The sequence below is a fragment of the Myripristis murdjan genome, chromosome 24 (assembly GCF_902150065.1).
Source record: "Myripristis murdjan chromosome 24, fMyrMur1.1, whole genome shotgun sequence".
NCBI classification, from domain to species: domain Eukaryota; kingdom Metazoa; phylum Chordata; class Actinopteri; order Holocentriformes; family Holocentridae; genus Myripristis; species Myripristis murdjan.
The window spans coordinates 22,218,363-22,239,158 of record NC_044003.1 but is presented as its reverse complement, the minus strand read 5'-3'; the positions used below and the strand labels follow the sequence as shown (position 1 = coordinate 22,239,158).

General features: G+C 40.1%; 1 protein-coding gene across 1 annotated transcript; it reads right to left on the bottom strand.

Moving 5' to 3' along the window:
- Positions 1-10,455: 10,455 nt before the first annotated feature.
- snw1 (SNW domain containing 1) lies at positions 10,456-20,695 on the bottom strand. Its single transcript, XM_030047483.1, has 14 exons — positions 20,631-20,695; positions 19,948-20,101; positions 19,400-19,561; positions 18,991-19,086; positions 18,401-18,507; positions 17,509-17,613; positions 16,300-16,369; positions 15,899-15,964; positions 15,643-15,759; positions 14,451-14,592; positions 13,438-13,540; positions 12,607-12,724; positions 11,971-12,134; positions 10,456-10,784 (listed from the first exon to the last, which is right to left on the bottom strand). Exons 1-14 carry the CDS (start codon positions 20,642-20,644, stop codon positions 10,592-10,594), a joined length of 1,611 nt encoding a protein of 536 aa, XP_029903343.1. The 5' UTR covers positions 20,645-20,695; the 3' UTR covers positions 10,456-10,591.
- Positions 20,696-20,796: the final 101 nt, after the last annotated feature.

Sequence of the window (20,796 nt, the reverse complement as noted above, 5' to 3'; positions counted from 1 at the left end):
TATGCTTTTTTGTGTGTGTAGTGATTCTCTTCATTTGGGAAACTGGATGTGGATACTCTGCAGACAGTTTGCAGACTTGAAAAGTCAGTTCAAGAAAGCCACTTCTATGTTCTTCCTCCTAGATGGCACTGTTAGGCCACATAAAGGTAAAACACAAGCAGCCTATTAACAGACCCACAATGACAGGTTATGCTGGTGCACTGGGTTGTATTTCAGTGTGTAATGACATTTGTGTGCAGCCCAGTGTTCCAAGGGTGTGACATCCATGATTAAGACATTGATGATAACATCTGACTACTTTATTCCCTAATCAATTTTTAAGGCCCGCCTTTTTGGTTTCTCTCAAGGTTGCAACCTTGGTTGTGCAGTAATAAAAGATCAACCCAGCGAGCTTTTGCCAATGTACACAGAGGCAGTTAAGCTCCCATCTATTCTAAACCTGATAAAGGCGATAAGGATCCAGCTTTTATAGGATCAGAGGCAGGGTTAAGAGGAAAGAGGATCTGCTCTCATTGATACTGGCACAGTAAGGAGCTTTAGTAATGACTGCAACACAGTTTCATGAGATAGAGACATTGAAAAGCATACTGAATGATTTGTAATGAGGAATTGATTGCAAAAAATAGAGCTCATTTGATAAGAATGTATTTAATGTGATGTACTGTATATGTACCGTAGATGATGATCTTTTTGCTCCTAGTATAGTTGCTCTCAACAGAGTAAATGCAAATATAATCTCAAAGATCGCTAAACTTTGATTCATATGAATCTCTTGTTTTTGTGAGAGGATATTAAAAGTGGCCTATCTAAGTTAAGCGGGTGATCTTAGTCTCCCTGCATCACTGTGACATATCCACCATTCCTAGAGACAAAAATGTCATAATTATTATGTCTCCACTGACAAGTTTACATGTCATTGCTGGTGTAATGCCTGCTATTTTATAGTAAGCATCAGTCAAATGACTGATGCTTACTGATTTCCCATTCACTGAAGATGTATTCCCGCTCTCTGTTGCAATTTCCCTGCTTTGATGTCATCTAATGAAATCATCAGGAGAATCAATCTCTCCTCCTATTCCCCAGGCAGCCTATTAAGAGCCAATGCTGCCATAGAGGAAGTCTAGGCAGGCAGCAATTTTTCATACTTCAATGGCGTCTAATGTGTTAGATAACAAATGATGAAATGAAGATAATACACAAGTAACCATATAAATGAGTATAAATAGGCATGCTTATTGCGAGGAATTCCACTTATGCAGAGTCTGAAGCAATTGCATATCACATCCCACCAGCGATCCATTCCAAAAAGATTGATAATGCCTGCGATAAATGTCTCGAACAATCACACAAGGACAAAGTATCAATCAAAGCGCTGCAAATTGCGTGTATGGTGAATGTGCAGAAGGAAGACTAATGGAAACATCAAGTGTGCCCAGGTGCAGCAAGGAGAGATTTGTGAAGACGGGGGAAATGGAGATGGCATTGGTTTCTACTATAATGCAGTTCTTAAATTATTCATTCATTTTCGATACCCTCTTATTCCTATTCATGGTCATGGTGTGTGTGTGTGTGTGTGTGTGTGTGTGTGTGTGTGTTTGTGTTTGCGCATGTGTTTGTGGCAGAGAAACACCCTGGACAGGACAGCAGTTCATCACAGGCCTAGCACACAGAGAGTGACAAACACACTCACACTTGTATGTATGCCTGTGGGCAAGTTAGTCCTTGATTTGCATGTTTTTTTTTTGTTTTTGTTTTTTTTTTGTCTTTGGAGGGAAACCCACACCAACACAGGGAGAACATGCAAACTCCATACAGAGATGATCAGGGCTGAGATTCAAACTCATCATCATCATCATCATCATCAGCACCACTTCCATCAGACATGAAACAACAGCAGCTGCAAGATGTTCTCTCTTACACCGCACTCTATAGCCCAGCTCCTTCTTCATATGAAGACATTGGCTATGGTGTCAATCAATTCCCGTCACAGCAAATCCCTGAGCTGTCAATGTGCTCTCCCACCATGCTTGGGCGGGCCCTGCTGCCAATGGCTAGTGGGTAAGCTGCGTTCTGACTGACACAACCATTAGAGATTGTTACGCCTGTCTGAATCTTCCCACCATAATGGATTATCCACAGAGGGAGCCACTGAGGAGAGGACGAATCCGGCTCTCCAGGTTTCAGATGAGGGCCTCGGCTACACACCACGACCCAGACAGATAGAATGACAGGCAGACCATTTTCCAGTGAGTAGTAGACTCTGTCCAACTCCAGACTGCTGCTATAATGATGAGCGAATTATTTCAGTCCTAAATATGCAAAGATGAGGAACTAATGACAAGAAAAGGATTGAGTGACAGAAGAAAAACAGGTCCCCGAGGTATGTGCTGCTAGCGAAGAATGACAGATTCAATTTACAGAATGTGTGGCTTTACATTTTGTATATTCACACTATGAATGAGAATGACAGTGTATATTAAAATCAACTATGCACTTAAGAGTTGTCTCAAAGGGAATCTGCACAATTTAATGTGCAAGAAATGACATTTTCTATGTAGCCCTGTTTATCCTCCTATATAAACAGATGTGATTTCCTCACTCACAACACAGTTTAGTGTAAATGAAAGCAGCACTGAATGTGGTAGATAAGGCCTGTGTTGGATTACTGACCAGGCACAGCAGGGGCCCTGATCACCAGAGCATCCCATCCAGATTATAACCATGGCCTAGCAAATGTGGTGGTTTTGTATAAATCTTAAACGCAGAATGAACTCATTAAACAATATACAGCGTGAGATAAATTTACTTTGTGATGTTATGGGTCCCCCAGGCATGATTTGTTTCATCGTCTCTCAATCTTTTTTAAAGTTTGGGGCATTCAATATGCTAATGTTATTTCTGAACACAATGGAGACATAGACATCAAATGGAAACAATGAAGGCAAATATTAAAAAACTGTCTCCTCACAGATATATATAATTAAAGTAAGGCTAACCAATTGTCCTAAACACCTCATATTTTGTTAACTTATGTGAAGAACCAGGCAGCAAACGTTATTTCATTCATCATGTATTGGAATTATGTGTATGAATGTGTATAGAAAACACAGCAGCCAATTAGGATGAACTTTTCACCAAGAAAAGTCCATTCTGTTCCACTGCAAATGTTTAATTGTTGTTTTTTACCATGCACTGTAGGAAGAGGGAACAGAAACAAACAGGTTCCTCACTGTCATTTCTTCCAGGGGATGATTTTCAACAAATGTGCAGAGCCTAGGGGTGCTCTGGTGGCTCGTGTACAACATATCAAGGCTAAGGCTGTGGTTGAATAGTCAAAAAGTTACACCCTTACCCTAACCCCTTCCCCTTGACCTTGATGGAAAGTGTCATGAGCCCAAGGAAAGATGTGAAGGAGAATTAGCACTTCGGAAAGTCTTAGATACTCCGCGGCATGCAGGCTATGTAAGCGTGGACAGCACGTTGAAAAATATTACTTCATTACCGAGGTTGAATTTCAGATAAAAAGGAATATAGACTACCAGTCACAAAAGCGAAACGAAATGGTTGTCACATGAAGAATGGTTGTTCATGCTTACCCTCCTGTCCACTCAAATTTATCAACATGAATCCCTATTAATGAAGATTGTATGAAAATTGTTAGATTCCTGGAAGATAGGTATAACACCTAAGGCTTATAAATCTACAACCGTACATGTCATCATTCTTTAGTGAATTAAAAATATCATCTGGCTGAAAAACATCTCATATCCATGTCCTTGAAAGACAAACATTGGTGTTATGGTTAATATTCTGATTATGATGATTATATATAATAGCTTAAGAACCACCACAAATCTCAGTAAACGCCTTGAAATGTAAACAGCCGAATGGTGCATTGCTTTAAATGTCGTTGCAAGGAATTTCGGGACGTCATTATCTCCTTTCCTTTTGTTAAAGATGGTCCAGTGCATCCTATGCTGAAGGTGATAGGACCGGAAGCACTTAAGCACCTTTCCTTCATATTTATAAAATCCTTACTACATCGGCCAGGTGCGAATCGGTCCTGAGCCTTTCTGCTGCATGTCATTCCCTCTCTCTTCCATTCTTCTCTCTCCACTGTCACAATCAAATAAAGCAGAAATGGCAAAAAAAAAAAAAAAAAAAAAATCATCTTTTCAAAAAATGTGCAGATCCCATCCTGTTTGTGTTCATATACATTATTGAATTGAGTGTGTTTGGTGAAATTTGTACCCCAGGGCTCCACTGTGCAATGATCCGGACTTCGTTTAAGCTAAATATAATAATAAGTCTAAGGTCAAGCTTAAATCACTTTTAACAATGTCTGCAGATTCTGTCCAGCTTTACACAAAAATGCAGAATGGTATATGGAGGAACTTGGGTAATTGTCCTCCAAGAAGGGCTATTTTTCCCGAACAAAACAAAGAGGGCTACCTCTGTTAACAGCAGCACTCCTCAAAGTCTAAAGCCGAAGAACAAATCTAATGGAGTGAGATAAGATCCCTTCTATGGCCGCAGTTTTCGACAGGTCAACAGCAGCACTGGGTACATTTATCACCAGACTTATTGCTTTGCTGCCGCTGAGGGGAAATATCACAAACAGTGTATTACAAAACAAACTAAGCTATCCTCCTTCAAGTGCAAAGAGCGGAAAGATGTGCTACAACAACTCAATATTGTTTATTATTTCTGGGTGTGTTTCCTTCTGGAGAGAAGATAAGAAGCTATCCATCATGGCCTCCGTTTGCGACCTGAAGATTCCATTATGGCCCGACACAATATGTTTGCTGTTTGCGTCGAAAGGCACACAAAAGCAATGCCAAGGAACCAATTTCCTCCTACCTTCATGAATAAGAAACTCATTCATCTTCTTCTGTGCACATTCAGGAAGGCAGACAAGGGCTGAGTGGAGCCCCATTATCAGCCTGTCCTTGAAAATTAAATACACCTTAGCACTTGGACAATGGTCCGAGTGCAATTGCAAGCTGAACGGACCTCCTCCATTCTGCTGTTGTGTGATATGAAACCCTGCTGGTTTCAAAAGCTTAAATTGATTGTGTTGTCTAGAGCATATCAGACCGCTATGTTTCTGGTGCTGCTCCAAGGACTCGGGCCAACATGCGCACGCAAGCAGACACACACACACACACACACACACACACACACACACAAACACACGCACAGCTGCCTCCAAACCTGCAGACAACAATCAAATCCCCATGATTCAGTTACACTAAGCTGGTATGTGTCAGATTGATTCACTCACACCAACACTCCTACTGGCCCTCACAACAGTCCCCTGCTGTCTGTAAACCACCTCACACTGCTAAGAGAATGAATTTCCATCCATTCATTCAACTTTCATTTGCACGCTGAGAATGAGCCCTCTGTTTTAGTATGTTCCCCTTTTGCAGAGCACTGTTAGAAAGAAGATAACAGCAAATCAATCAAGCAGATTAGGTATGCAAATGATTAAAATAATAACAGTAATATCCACTATCATGATATTTGTGGCCACAGGCAATATTTTATTGCATATATCAAATCCACACCCTATTGCCCTGAGCCATAGCCAGAACAAAGCATAATAACTATTGAAACTAGTTATTTTGGTGGCACTATTCTGAAATCTGTTGTTTCAATTTAATGTTTGTATCAGAGGGTGCAATTCCTAGAAGTCCAGTAATAATAGGATGACATTATTTTTGTAGTCTTGGCAATAAATTCTTTATTTTATTTAATAATGACTTTTGTTTTCTTTGATTCTTTATTTTATTTAAAAGGGAAAAAGCACATTAATAAACATTTATGCAAATCTGCCAGAATTAGCCAAAAGGCTAGTTTTCATCTGTAGTCCCTGGGCAGTCTTTCCAATAAATTCTTTATATGATTTAATATTGACCTGTGCTTTCTTTCATTCTTTATTTTATTTAATAGGGACAATGCCCATTTAAAAAAAAAAAAAAAAAAAAAAAAAAAAAAAAAAATCATCTCTGCAAATCTGCCAGAATTACCCAAAAGCTTAGTTTGGACTCCCTTCAAAGCAAGAGGCAAAAAAAAAAAAAAAAAAGAAAAAAAAAAAAGAAAAACAGAATTATGGAATTGCGAATACATGCTAATAAGGCAGTACCAAAAGAAATTACACTTAGAGTTTCTGTTTCATTTAGCTGTGGTTTGATTTAAAAATGTAAAAAAGTTTGCTACCTTGGCAGTGCATTACAGTAACATTAAATACATGCGTGGGTAATTTTGATTACACACATGAGAATTTTTATTTGCATGCTCTAAATAAAACATGAATTGTGAGAGAACAGAAGGAATATGCACAACTACACACTGAAATTAACAGAGCAACATTGAATTTGGAAGGAGGATGGTTCTATATTTATATAGATGGTGGTTGATATATGTCATTTTGGGTATACTGAAAATAGTGAGGAAGAGAGAGAAGTGATATATGTATATATGTGTATATATATATATATATATATATATATATATATATATATATATATATAGTCAGAAATATAGAAAACATCTCTGAATAAAAATGAAAAAAGAAAAAAACAAAACAAAAACGTATATGGCTCATCACATGATAAAGGTCAACACCAGAGCCTCTCTCCTACATCATGGGGTCATGGTTTTATGTCAGCCTGCTTCCCCTGCTGCAGATAGCAAACAAGAACAAAGCTGCCTGGTTTCTCCCCCAAATGAGATTTTCAGCGTGTCAGCTCCTCTCCACACCGTACGGGTCAATGTTCAGTCACATCAGAGCCACTTTTGTCATATCTGAGTTAGTGTTTAATGTCTTTTCGCTTGGTTCCTCAAGTGCACAGGGCAGGCAGAGACAAGCCGGAGCACTTCACCCCACTTTTTTCTGACCCAATAAACACTGTAAACAGCCACTGAGAACTGGGTTGGCTCTGATCTCACATTGTGACAGGGAAAAAGTGTTTGGGTGTAAACAATAGCTGTGACCGGAGACACAGATAAGGGTCTTTTCTGCTCAGGACGAACAAACGCCATGGGTGTATTTTGATAATTGGATCCCGGTAATGAGGTCGGGTCAAGACTCAGAATCCTCCCTGTCTCGTTCTCTGTTTGGATGAAATAGCAGAAAACAATCAAACGGTATGAAAATGTGGCACTGACTGTAACCTCAGAGCAAAACTGTAAACACATCAAACTATAGGTACCGAGTTGGTTTCAGTGTTTCTCACATGGCACCTTTACTAAATAAAATATTTAAAAAGGACAATGTTTCAGTCCAAAGGGCTTTGTCAGGTCTGATTTCACATGAGATAGAGGGATGTGTTTAGGCTAAGTTGGAGGAAAGAAGGGCTGCGTCCCATTTGTCATTCATACTGCTTGTTTCCTTTCCTCCCTCCTTACCTTCTCTCCTATGGGGAAGTAACTCCTGGGAAGTGAGGAGAGGAAGGGAGGAAAGGTGAGAGTGAGAGAGGGAGAGAAAGTGAATAGAATTGGGGCAGTTGTTTCCTAATATGAATACCAGTAGCCAATTACGAAGCTATACAATTATTCAAAATGCAACTTATAATAGCATGCTATTTTATTATACAACACACTAAATGCAGTTTACTATGCATATCATTAGTATATTATGCTTTTAATTTGTGTGCACTCACAAACTACTTCAGCTGCTCTTTATGTGGACTAACTGATTTATTATGTGGGTCATTGTATACAGTTTTATTGTACAACAGCTTAGGGCTGGGGGTGTGGGGTGGGGGGACAAAGTGAGCGAGCTGTCTGTGTATTTTCAGTCTATGTTATGTAAGGACGTTTTTTGTTTGTGTGTGTTTTATATTTTGTTGTATTTGTGTTTATTGGACCCCTTTGAAAATGAGATGCTGTATCTCAAGGGGCTATCCTCTCAATAAATTCCTTTCAAATGCAGTTTATTAAGCGCCTTATTAGTATTTTAGGGATTCTTAGTTTGCAACAATATAGGATTATTAGAAAAGAAAAAAAAAACTTAGTAGGGAAAACAAGATCGTGAATATCGCATTAATTTTCAAAATAAAAGCAGTGTTTGAATTAGTCCTTTATTGAATATTATATATATGGTGTTTTATATGTGTGGGGATTATAACAATGCAGGACAGCTGAATAAATAAAAATGAAAATCAAATCACAATCAATATTTTGAAAAGTTAAAAAAAAAATCTAACATTTCCTAAATCCATGTCCTCCTGTATGGTGGTCAATTAACTCTCAACTGGGGTTGGGTGTGTGTCAGCTGATTAGAACTGGGTGTGGTGTTCATAAAACACCTCCAGATAGGATCCTCCTCTGTTTCCTTGGCTCAAAGGTTCCTAGGATGATCTAAAACTGCTTCATTTGTTTCCTACTGTACTGGGACTGCCGGCAAGATGGTGACACCCAACCCAGTTTCCAGCTCACAAAGGGAAGGAGGAGGTAGTGATGGAAAGTAGGGGGCGTTTTAAGGGTAACGGGATGCGCCCAAGGTGTGGTGTTACATTAACTCAGGCTGCACTGCCCACTGCTGGTAGGAGTGTAGAGCATCCATGCATTCATCCCATGATTGCACGGCTTACACACATGGTAATAAGATACTACAGGGCAGCAACAACAAAACAAATGATTGGTGCACCAGCTAATCATCACTTAAACAACAATACGATGTCAGGTACAGCCATTAAATCTAAAAACTTGAAAAAACACACTCCTTTTAGGGAGGGGTGTCATATCAGAGACGGCTCACTGGTTCGGATTGCGTGAAACTCAGAGGGATGGTGAAATGCATCAGGCATGCATGCTCTGATGCATATGGGTGGACACTGTATTTTCAGACTGAGCAATGCTTACCACAAGCTTGTAAAACTGTTATTATTGGGTATAAATATAGAACCTCTTTACCTCGATGCACCCAGAACTGTGTTTGACAACCAATGGAGTTCATTTGCAGACCATGCTCATGAGGAACTCCACATGGGCAACTGAAAAAAACAAAACAAAAACTGAACTCTGTTGTCCTGAAAGTTGCCTTATTAATAAAACACAAGTATCGTTGTTTCTGAACTGAGAGAGGATTTCATTCAGTTGGTGGTAAGCTTGCAGTTAAACGTCTATATTGCTATATCTCATATCTGTTATGACCTTGAAAAAACTGGCCAGAGTTTGCAGCAGCTTGCTTCAGGAAGTATGTCCTTTTCTGCTATTAGTTGAGTTCATCAAATTTTCCAGAGTTTTAGGATTGTAAATGCTTAGATAACTGGCTTCATCAGCTAATTCTGACTTGGCACATGTAGAAAATCACCAGTGCACTGCCCATTTCCAGCGTTTAAACAAAATTAAAATTTAAGTGGTACAGATCTGAAACTCTTGTACGAGTTTGACACCTTCTGCATCTTGGTTGCTCAATTTGCTTGTTTTATTATGTATTTCACACATCACCATATTTTTATGCTGCTGGTGAAAGATGGGCAGTAAAACCAAGCAGGCAGGTCCAAGACACTGAACTAATATGGGAAGCCATAACAAAAATAATGTCCACTGAAGAAAACATAAATCATGTGAATAAGCCAACTGTCTGAGACTAATTCAGGCATGAGTGAGAGATGGCATTATGCAGAGATTTGTAAGTCTGTTGGGCTGTGTAATACCAAGTTGATTAGTTTCGGGGGCCAGGAAAATAAAACTGTCAGACTGCATAAATCATAATTAATTGTAATTAATGGAACCAGTTTTGTTCTAATCATGACATAAATCGCAGACCCTACTTCTGGTGAAAATGTCACCGCTCAACACTTTGTAATTGATGGCTTCTCTCAATACACTCTGGGTATTTAATCATCTATGTAAATGGGACACATTATTCAGAAAGTGATTAAAATACGGAAAAACTACTATAAGCAAAATATAACAATTACATAACTAATGGACTTCCCGCTATGCTCTTCGAGTTGAAGTTAAACAACTCTGTACTGGACTGACTAACTAGCCTTAAGGGGCAAACATTTAACATTTAATTCTCAAATCAGCACGGTTTCCATGCCACTCATATTTCTCTATTCCACATGAAATACAAAGACGGATCTTGATTTCACGCTAAGAAATTTATTCCATTGGTAGTACTGTACAAGAAATATAGAGCAGGGATTTTATTACACCCTACAGATAGCAAGTCATAACCTTTCAAAATATCATAGATCACAGAAAGACTAGGGAGAATCCACTTGATTTACAGGAATGCTGTACATATCTGGTATCAAATACGGGCCACAACATTGCTCACAGGTACACTGGTGGCTTAAATAAAGCAGTCATCACATAACGCCGTTTCCATTGCAACAGGATTCAGTGAAAAAAGAAGTAATAGTTCCTGCTAAGTTTCTGGTGGGGTTTGTTTATTTAAAAACAACAAATTAACTACAAAATAGATGCAGAGTATCTCACACGTACAACAAAAGGAAGGAAAAAAAAGTAACACTTTCTCTCCAACTGAGAGGAAAATGTTCTTAACAGAGGATTTTGGATAGTAAGTCCAAGATGTTGCAGACAACCTCCCTCCATTTCTTGGATGCTCTCACTCCTTCCTGCGTTTCTTCTCGTGGTAGTCGTCCTTGGAGCGGCTGCTGGTGGAAGGCCTCTTGGAGCCGCCGTGCTGTTTAGCCTCCTCCAAGAACTTGTCCAGACCGAAGGGATCCTCCTCAAACTGCACCGGCCCTTCTCGCCTCTGCCCGTGGTCGGCACCTGAGAACTCCCTGTCTGGAACGAACCTGATGGGGGGTGAACAGGAAAATAAAGAGTGAGACTGTGCAGCACATTTTGTGTTTGCCCTTCAGGTGTCCCTCAAAACATAAGAGGGGGCAAAGGGGTGCTGAAGTGGGGAAGCTGGTTTTTGGTCAACAGATGTGAAAGCGCCTGAAGGTATTCCACCATGAGCAGAAAAATAAAACAGAAAAATATTGGTGTTTCCATGATGTTTTCATGCCTCGAAGAACAGTGCTCAAAATGAAGATTTGTCATAATGCGTGTGCATGGTGCCGTAGCACCCTGTAGCCAGCCAGCCATTCCTAGAAGACAATGACAAGCTGGCGATCAAACATATGGAGGAGGCTACGCTCGACTAGTAGAGTGTGGCACTGCTGCCCTGAGGACAAGGGCCCCTGCTGGGACATCATGTGCGCACTTGCCTTGTGCCTGGAAGTAAAAGCTGGAATGACCTCGAAAAAGTTCCAGGCCTTTATGAATGATTTTATAGGTTAACAGTGACTTGTTAAATGGTTCAGGTTCAGCGGCCTCACTTCTGATAGGAGCCTGATAATTAGAAAAGGACTCCCACGCGTGATAAATATGGATAACCGTTACGAGCCAGTGATCTCAACCTGGATATTTGGGAACAACCTAGGGCTATTCAATTTATTTTGGGAGGAATACATAAAACTTTACAGAATACAAAAAAAAAAAAAAAAAAATCCAGTGTAGAAATATAGATTTCACATTTCCTATCTTTGAATACAACTCTTCTTTGAGAAACAAGAGGTACTTAAGCTGACTGATGTCCTGCCATTACTACCATGATATATGAAACATAACCAGTTATGCTAATGATGTAATTAAGCCAATTCATTAACAAAAATGTCTGTGTCAACATACTTGTCTATACATAACACATGGGCGGTATTTATATGAGGCCCATATCTCAAGCTGTTCAAGACTTAAGTATTTTTAGGAAAATCATTTTTCCTCATCGCAAAGCCATGAAGCCAAATTAATCACTAAACCAAATTAATTAACTAATAATTGCTTATTAAAAATCTCTACAATGTCCACATAAGGGTATTGGGTGGATATGTTTTTGTCCATATTGTGTAGTCCTATTCAGGTATGTAAACATGTAAAAAGCTAATTATGGCAAGTCAATAAATACATCCATCCAACCGTAATTCAACTAACTGTTACCTGTTGTTGCGCATGAGTGTGTCAAAGTCATCGGCGTAGGTGTCTTTGTCAATGTTCTTGCTGGGCCGGTAGATGTTCTGGGCCATGTTTCTGCCGCTGCGGAACGGCTGGTCGTACACGTTGTATGTCTCATCCTCGCCGCCGGCAAAACCGCTATCCATACCCTGGGGAGGCAAGAAACAGAAACATTTTAAGTGCACAAAATAGTAACAGCTGGAACTTTTGAGGTAAGAAGTAAGTTTCTCTAGCCCTAAAGTGGCTCTCCCTCATCACCATTTAACCTTAATTTTCATGCAGATTATTTGTGTGTGTCCTTCACAAGTAACATCTGAAGGAGTTCCAGTTGTACTTTCCTGGCTTAAGCCTGATGAAAAACCAATCTGTCAGTGCTTTGGAACGCCAATGCAGGTGAATTTTAACAATTCTGTAACAAGAACTGGATGCTTCAAGGATTTTAAATGCAGCAAGGCAGCTCTGTCAAAAGCCTTGGAAGCCGGCACATCTCACCTGGCTTAGGCAAGTTTATCTTCTGGCCAAGTGGTAGATGTTTCCGTTTTGATGTTTTATCTAAGTCTACATAATTCAGTAAAAGCAATCGTGTGAATTTGTATTCGCCATCATAACAGTAGCTATCACCTTGCTCTGGTTGAAGAGTCGCTGGTCGTACTGTGCCTCGCTGGAGGAACGTGGGTTGGGCATACCAAGAGCGATGAGCTCGCTGATGTCTCTGTCCTGGTCCCTCTGTAGCTTCGACCTGTGAGTGAACACAAACCAATTGTTAGTGACCTTGACATTGATGACTAGTAAAATCACTGCTAGGAGAATGGGGATTGCGTAAGGAAAACTAATCAGCATAAGATTTTAGCTAACAGGACTGCAACTGTGGAATCTTGAGAAAAGGTCTTGATTTTTTGAGGTGACCACTCAAAAAGACAATGCTGTACCAATAAATTTAAATAAAATATAGTTTTAGAAGATGCATAGATGCATATTTTTGCATTTAGTGGATGTCTATATGGTGCACATTATGATGTGCAATGGAGAAGGTGAAAAAACTGTTTCATTCATTTGACTGACTTTAAATCTTAGCTATTTGTCCTTCAACAAACAGCTGTTCCAGGGTTAAATAGAAAGCAGTCCAAAGTAATGAGGTTTCTTTCTTCTGACAGCTGGAACTGTAACTGTAATGAATGCTCCCCCTATTTTCATTTCGACGCCCACATGGACCCACAATTACATCAACTGTCAAACTGATGATGTGCGCGCATACACCCACACATGACCCATCTCACATGTGCATGTAAGTCTCTGGATCATTGCAGACAAGAGTTAGCGCTTGAGTGCTATGCTGGATCCTGCTGCATTTGTTCAGTTTTACTGCATGCATGATTCAGCAGTGAGAGGAACATCTGTGTGTGTGTGGGGTAAGGGTACAAATGCGGGGTGTTAAAAGTGCGTGTCCAGCACCTCTTATCGGGAGCAGCTCTGGAAATGTTCTTGTCGTGCTGTCTCTCTTTCCTTCTTTCTTGGCGGATGTCTTCACGCTCCCTGGCCTCACTGTCCTCACCACCTGCCGTGTGAGGGGGGTGGGGTGGGGGGATGGATAGAGAGGGAGGGAGGAGAGAGAAAGAACGTGATGGAAACCAGAAATGGAGGAGAGACAAGCACAAGGGAAGTGGGAGACAGACAGAGGGACGTGGTGGAGTGACGTGGGCCAAGAGAACAATGAGGACAGAAGGAGGAGAGCGGGAGTGAAAAGAAAAGCCAAGGAGGTGGATTGCAGGTAAAGATGAAAAGAGGTAGAGAAGAGTGGAGAAACACAATTTTTCAGGAACGATGGGTGGAGATGGGGTGCAGGAGGGGAGAGCAGAGGATTGATAGAGTAAGAGGGGCGGAGACAGAGAGAGACAAAGTGTCAGAGGTCAGTGAAAACACAGCTGACAGCTGGGGGTCTGTTCAAATTTAAAACAGCTTCTCCTAAATGATAGGATTCCAGAGCAATGCTCTTGAGGTTTTGTTTTACAAAAATACACACTTTTTTTGACTTTTGTATTCACATTCTCCTTTTGGTGTGAGTTAATCTCTTCAACTGGCCATTATGCCAAAATCACAAACATGCAACACTGAACTTTCTTTCCCATGATGTGTGCGAGTAAGTAGTAGGGAAGCAGAAATGTAATTTCACAGTTTGCTGGTCCTGTCAAACACTCAACAGTTATTGTTGACACTATCATGTTACAGCTTTGAAACTCGTGTCAGCACTGACAACTGAGTCGGCTCTACAGATTCACAGATAATCCCACAAACACCCGCAAAATGTGCACATTAAATGTAACATGAATCTATATATACACATTAGACAGTCATAGGTGTCCATATAATAAAAGTACATTAATGTAAGGACTGGGGCCAGACAGATACATCTGTCACTGGCAGTATCAGGTTTTGTTTTGTTTTTTTTTGGGGGGGGGGGGACTAACCTTTTTCTCCATGACCTTTGATGCCTGCCCTGCGGTCTCGCGCCATCTGGGCCAGCTCCCTCAGTTTCTCCTCCTTCTTCTCCTTCTCCTTCTGGGCCATCTTCTTTTCTACCTGGGCACGCATCTCCACTGCCTCTCTGGCCTACAGACAAAAAGTAGAGTCAGAGGTGCTGTTCTCATCTGAATGTGCCCCAATTTACTGTTTTTTCCCCAAACATTTTTCATTTAGCTGATGATTTTATCCAAAGTGACTTCCAGTCAGAGAAACAGCAAAGTATTACTATAATTTCTTCATGAACAATATAATAAGAAACAATAAGGTAAGTGTAAGGGTGTCAATTTATGATACACCATATGACGCGACACTACTGATCATGTAAGACAATGTAAATATGTACAAATATTACACATTTTGGGGTGGCAACAATGCTGGAGAACAGAGTGAAACCAGGATCCACTGGGGCCAACAGTGCATGGTGTTTTCCACTAGTGCATGCATTGTCCTGCTGGGTGTAGCCAGTTGCTAATGTTCTTGTCAGAGACACATCTGTAGCCTCTTTCACACCGTTTGTGAGAACACAAATGTCCAAATCAGTTATTCAACTATATCCTCACAGCTCCCTAGTACTAAGAGTGCAAAACATGTGGCTGAGAAGTAAATTTGGAAATATATTTGCAGATTTTAATTTCCCAGATCCATAAATCATGAGCAAGACACTGTTAAAACAGACAGTATTTCTTCCTTCTGCAGTGAGGCAGACAATGAGCTATAATCAGCTAGATTTTGACCAAAAGGAGTCGTCCATCAAGCTGGACAATGAACTTTAGTCTTTATGTACAACTGTCTGTGAGTGTGCTGGGACTGTCTAAAAATGCAACACTGCAACAGAAAATCATCTGGATTTAAGCCAGCAAGACCTGCACATTTGTGGCTTACCTGTCTTGCCTACTACTCGTGTGACTGACAAGCATGTAACATACACACAAACAAGCAGTGAGTGACAGTTTAGCTTCTGCTTTCAAGACATAGGCTGCGCTCATTTAGATGCAAAGCACCTTATGTCAACAGTGCAAGAAACAACTCGCTATGAGAAAAACAGTAAGAAAGTAGTCGGCTGGAAACGCTTTGATGTCTGGCCATCTGGCTGGCAGCCGGCGCTTATGGAGTCCACATATACCCAGAGTGCAGTACCTTTCTGTCAGCAATGTAGAGCGCCTCGGCCAGCTTGGCAAAGTTTTCGTTGATGTGAACTGTTTGCAGCCCCCTGCCGTCAGCAGCCAGACGCTTGTCCAGAGGAATGGTGTAGCCCTGGGAGAAATCACAGACAGATCAAGACAGAGACATGAACAGAAAGGGACCTGAGGTTCCACAACAAAACAAAAAAGCTATTTTCCCTTCAAAAATCAACCAAGAAAATGTGCTTTTTTCCCCTTCTGCTTCAAATTACCTTTGCGTTCTTCCAGTTGGAAATGCAAGGGGGAATCTTCCACTCCTGTTGCTCCTTCACTGTCATCTAAAAGAGCAAATGGTAAGATTAGTGAAACTTTAACAGCTAAAAGATGATGCAAGCAGTTGTCCTTGCTCATACTGATTTCAATATATTAATACATGATGAAGGTGTATTTAAAAGCAAAATGCTGGCTTCACCAGTCTAAACTTGTTGATCTGTAATCACAAAAAGAAACTGAATTGAGCAGCTTCTGACTGAATCAGAACAAATAAAAAAATAATAAAAAAATAAATAAAAACACTTTTAAAAAACTATTAATATTGCAATGTGCTCTTCCACTTTCCAGCCAATAAGATTTATTTGTTCATTCTCAAAAGCTCTTGCAAACCCACGTCTACCTTTCTGCTTGGAGAGTGCATGACAGGTGCAGGGGGTGAGGGAGGTCCACGGGGTATCTTCTTGTTAATCCTGAAACATACATATATACACATCACATTTCTATTTTTTTCATCATCATGAAATGCCTCAATTAAGCTGTGAAAACCCTGTTATCAGCGGTGAGTATGTATTAGCTTCAGTGAGGGAAAAAACAACCAAAAGGGACAGTTTATTGTTCCATCTGATACAAGTCAAAAACGAGTTCCCCCTGTAATTTAACAGCATGATTAATGGAGTATTCAATTACCTGAGCTAGAGTTGAAACAGACTTAACAACTGGATTTTTTTCCATTCTTTAGAGTGCATAATTTTTAATATTTGCTAAAATTACTTATTAACTTCAGTCAAGTAAAAGCCAAGGTCCTGCTTAAAATGAATGCCTTATTTTTGACTGAGTTTCAATGGTGGCGCGTTGTGCATTCAGCAGGGCAGAAACTGATTTGTAAGACACGGACACAGTGATGTGGACTAGCCACAGATGAGACCCTGGAAACTGGAATGAAACTGCCAGTTATTTATTAAAACTCTTTATGGAGGAAAAAAAGAAACTGGCCTTGAACAAAATCAAATGGTGACAGTGGAATGTAAAGCATTTACAAAAGTTTGGTACAACACACTAGTCCTGCAACCTCTTTGCCTGCTGACTTTTTTTTTCTTTTTTTTTTTTCACCTTTTCACAAGAATTATGCTTCACAGCCAGTTGTTTCTTTTTGATGTGATTGGGCTTACTAATGTGAATTTTGTTGAGATTTTCTTGTTAGCTAATATCTGTTGCCTAATACATAGAGACGTTCTATTGGGGACCAAGTAACTTGTAACTTTATAAATTACTGACATTACTGGAGTTGTGAAAAAAAAAAATTGAAACTGTCCATTCCTTCCTAATATAGTTAACGTTCAATGCCAGAAAAAAAAAAAAAAAAAAAAAAAAAAAAACTACTTTGGGAGCTATTATACATCTAAGAACAGAAAGACCAATGTGGCTTCTGAACTACTATTCAAATTATAATAAAATTAAAATAATCTAAAATTATATGATAACACACCCATATATGTTAATATAATTCAAGACATAAGGCTTTTTCAAGACCTGCAGACACCTTGTATACTCTAGCAAACAGGTATTTACATGTAGCTGAAGTTACTCTGATACAGTTATATTTACATACTTGAAACGTGGAGGCTCCATGGGGTCCTTCTGCATCTCCACCATGCGGATCACTCTCTGCTTAGCCCCTGAGTTGAAGGCCACTCCTTGCTGGGATGGAGTGTATCTTTAAGGAGAAGAACAAGAAAAAAAACAAAAAAACAAAAAAACAAAAAACAAGACAAAACAGAACTGTCACTAAACATGGAACTGTTACATTCACACATAGAGACTATAATGTTAGTAAAACAGCTTTGACAAATATCACAGTATTTCATTTTGCCAAGACTATCCTCTGCACAGTGCACAGGCTGTTGTATATTTTCAAGGCATGCTAGCTGATTAAAATCACCAGTCCCGGAAATCTGTTTTGGTACACATAACTAAGCGTAGGGCTCTAATAAGCCACATAATACAAGGTATTTTCATGATAATACAATGGGTGTTAAACAATGATGGTTCTTAGTCACAAATACCGATAAATGGTTGTGCCTATCACTTTGGCCTACACAAGTCATTAGGAAAACGCAGGGCAGGTAGTCAAAAATGAGACATCAGACAGGGAAACGTGTGCTTACAATGAACACTGACACCGTTATTTTCTCTGCAGGGACCGAGGCAGATAAGCTTGATAGCAGTTTGCAGCATACCTTATTACATTTCTTACAATTGTCTAATCAGGTATTGCCAAAGTACTGTGACAAGCCATGAGTTTTGTCAATTTGTTTCGCTCCGTTGTGATTTAAAATCAAACAGTAGCATGCATATGGTCAGAACTGTTGTGATGTGTACGTGAAGGTCTACAACTAACAATGATAAGACTGGTTTTGGTCATATGGACTACCATACAACACATCATCATAAACACAAAAGAAGATTATTTTTTTTTTACCCAGCCATAATAAATGGGCTACCTGATATATTGTGCAGGGGCCTGTTTGTCTGCAGCTCTCACAGGCATGGCAGCAGCGATCTTCTGAGACACCTGCTTGTCCAAGGCAGCTCGGGTCTTCTCTGTCAGCTATAAAGGAGACGTACACCTCAGTATCCAAGTTAAAAGAAAACAATGATACTAAACTATGAATTGCAACTACTTCAGTGTTACAGTAAATAAGACTTCAAGGCATTTCTGTATTACCTTGAGTTGCAATTAAACAAAGTTTAATGGCCAAAAGCAATAAAACACTTATCAAAACTAGCCTATTTCTAACTGAACTTGGCTGCAGATTAAAAGGACACAAAGAAGTTAACTGTTAAGATACATTTGTCTAGTTTCTTTCAAACAGAAAAAATACACTGACCAAGTGTGTAGACTATGACCAAGTGGCCATTTAATATCTGTAATGAGTTTTAGATATAGTGACACTTAAATATCCCAAAGGGGAAACTGGACACAGAATGTTGTTTTCTTAACAGTAAAAAACAATATAATGGTAAAGTATCCATGCCTTGTTCTTCCCAAAAAACAGAGAAACCCACTCCTCCACAGCGCACTGCACCTCACCTCTTTAATGGCGTCCTCGTCAGGCCTCTGTAGTTCTGGAGCATCGTTGTTCAGCACTTCCTTGGGGAGGAGGTCTGTGTACTTACTGAAGATCACCTGTACATACACAACCACAAAAAATTAGAAACAACTTTAACATAAACAGGTCATCTTGACGTAATGTCATCATGATGTGATATGCACCACTAATTTAGAATACACATATTAGAGGTTAGATGTATTAAATGGTAATCATGTATGTGTGTGTGTGTGTGTGTGTGTGTGTGTGTGTGTGTGTGTGTGTGTGTGTGTGTGTGTGAGAAAGAGAGTCACTGGTGGGTAATGTAAAACATAAGCCAACCTTTACTATTTAAACCTTAAGACTCTGTCAGGTTTGACAATTATAAAGCACTCATTTGCCTGTACATACCTTATCCTTGCCCTGTCCTTGTCTAGCGATGGCGTCATATTTGATCTTCCCTTCTGCGTCCACTTGCACTGCCAGGGCATTGGAGGTCTTTTTCTTCCTGCCCATCTCCAGAGGGAACTGGGCCACATGGATCTCTGGGAAAGCGCCCCCATCTCCAAAGTCCTAGAGAAACACAGATAGTCAGGAAAAGATGATGTGATGGAGGCAAAATTAAAATGGTCTTACTATCACGCATTGTTTGCTGGCAGTATTGCTGCCTCTATGTCCAGTGTAAGGCCACAACAGTAGGAAATTATCATTGTCAGAGAAAAGAAAAAAGCCAAGCAAACAGGCACATCAATGTTTTGAGTGGCCACTGTCCGCAAAACATACGGGAAAATGCAATGGCCTGTGTAAATAATGATGTGGAAGCAGAGACAGAAGTTATCATCAGCTTCAACCAAAAACATCAGGTAACACTTCCCTTTCTATCCCAGCCATGTTTTGAACTTTAGAGTGGATTTTTCTACTGGTGGCGTGCTTTCATATGATCACAAAAACTAACTTACCTCAAGTGAGCGGGGCACCCAGCCCTTTCTGTGCCCGTAAGGAGGAGGCTCTCTGCGGGAGGAAACCAGGGCGGTGGAGTAGGACTTCTGTGCCCGGAGCCTCTCCTCTGCCTCCAGCTGGTCCTGTGACAGTTGGGTCGGCGCCGGTAAAAAGCTGGATAGAAAAATAAACACGTACACAGCTTTAGCCTCATTGTTGTGACTATGCTAGCCCATTTGCAGTTAGCTAGGCCTAGCTAACTTTAGCCAGTAATGCGGTTGTACACATAAACAAGGCTTAATCTACTCAAACAGACCTTTAATAACCACGCAAACGAAATGACAAAGTTTTAATGTAATAATACATAGCAGTGGTTGTGTTACACGTCGGTTGTAAACTAGTAAACATGTGTAACTAGCAAGAGAGCCACGAAGAGGGCCGCGTGCAAGACAGCGAGCTAGCTGAAGACGAACGTTTAACGTTACCGGACGCTAGCTAGCTAATGCTATTAGCTTCGACTAAGGTAACGTTGGCTAACGATTAGGTAACGATCCCACACAACGATTAACTCTCAGACTGAATCGTTTAGATGATTCTTATACACTAGTCACGTCATTTCTACCGACGATGTGGCGCAGATGTTTATAATGTATTACTACATTTTTTTTCTAACAACCACAAACGGCTTTGTCGGACGACTTACCTCGCAAGAGACATTTTCCCTTCTTCCTTAGCAGCGAACTACGCATGCGCATTGTAGAATAGAACCTAATAGAATAGAATAGAATAGAATAGAATAGAATAGAATAGAATAGAATGGAATAGAATAGATCCATATGCAAAGTAACAACACTGGAACCTGGTGCAGT

Coding starts and splice junctions, on each gene's coding strand:
- snw1 (XM_030047483.1), bottom strand. Junction 16,370..17,508: donor ATGGAGCCTCCACGTTTCAA/GTATGTAAATAT, acceptor TGTATGTTTCAG/GATTAACAAGAAGATACCCC. Junction 10,785..11,970: donor ACACTCATGCGCAACAACAG/GTAACAGTTAGT, acceptor ACCCCCCATCAG/GTTCGTTCCAGACAGGGAGT.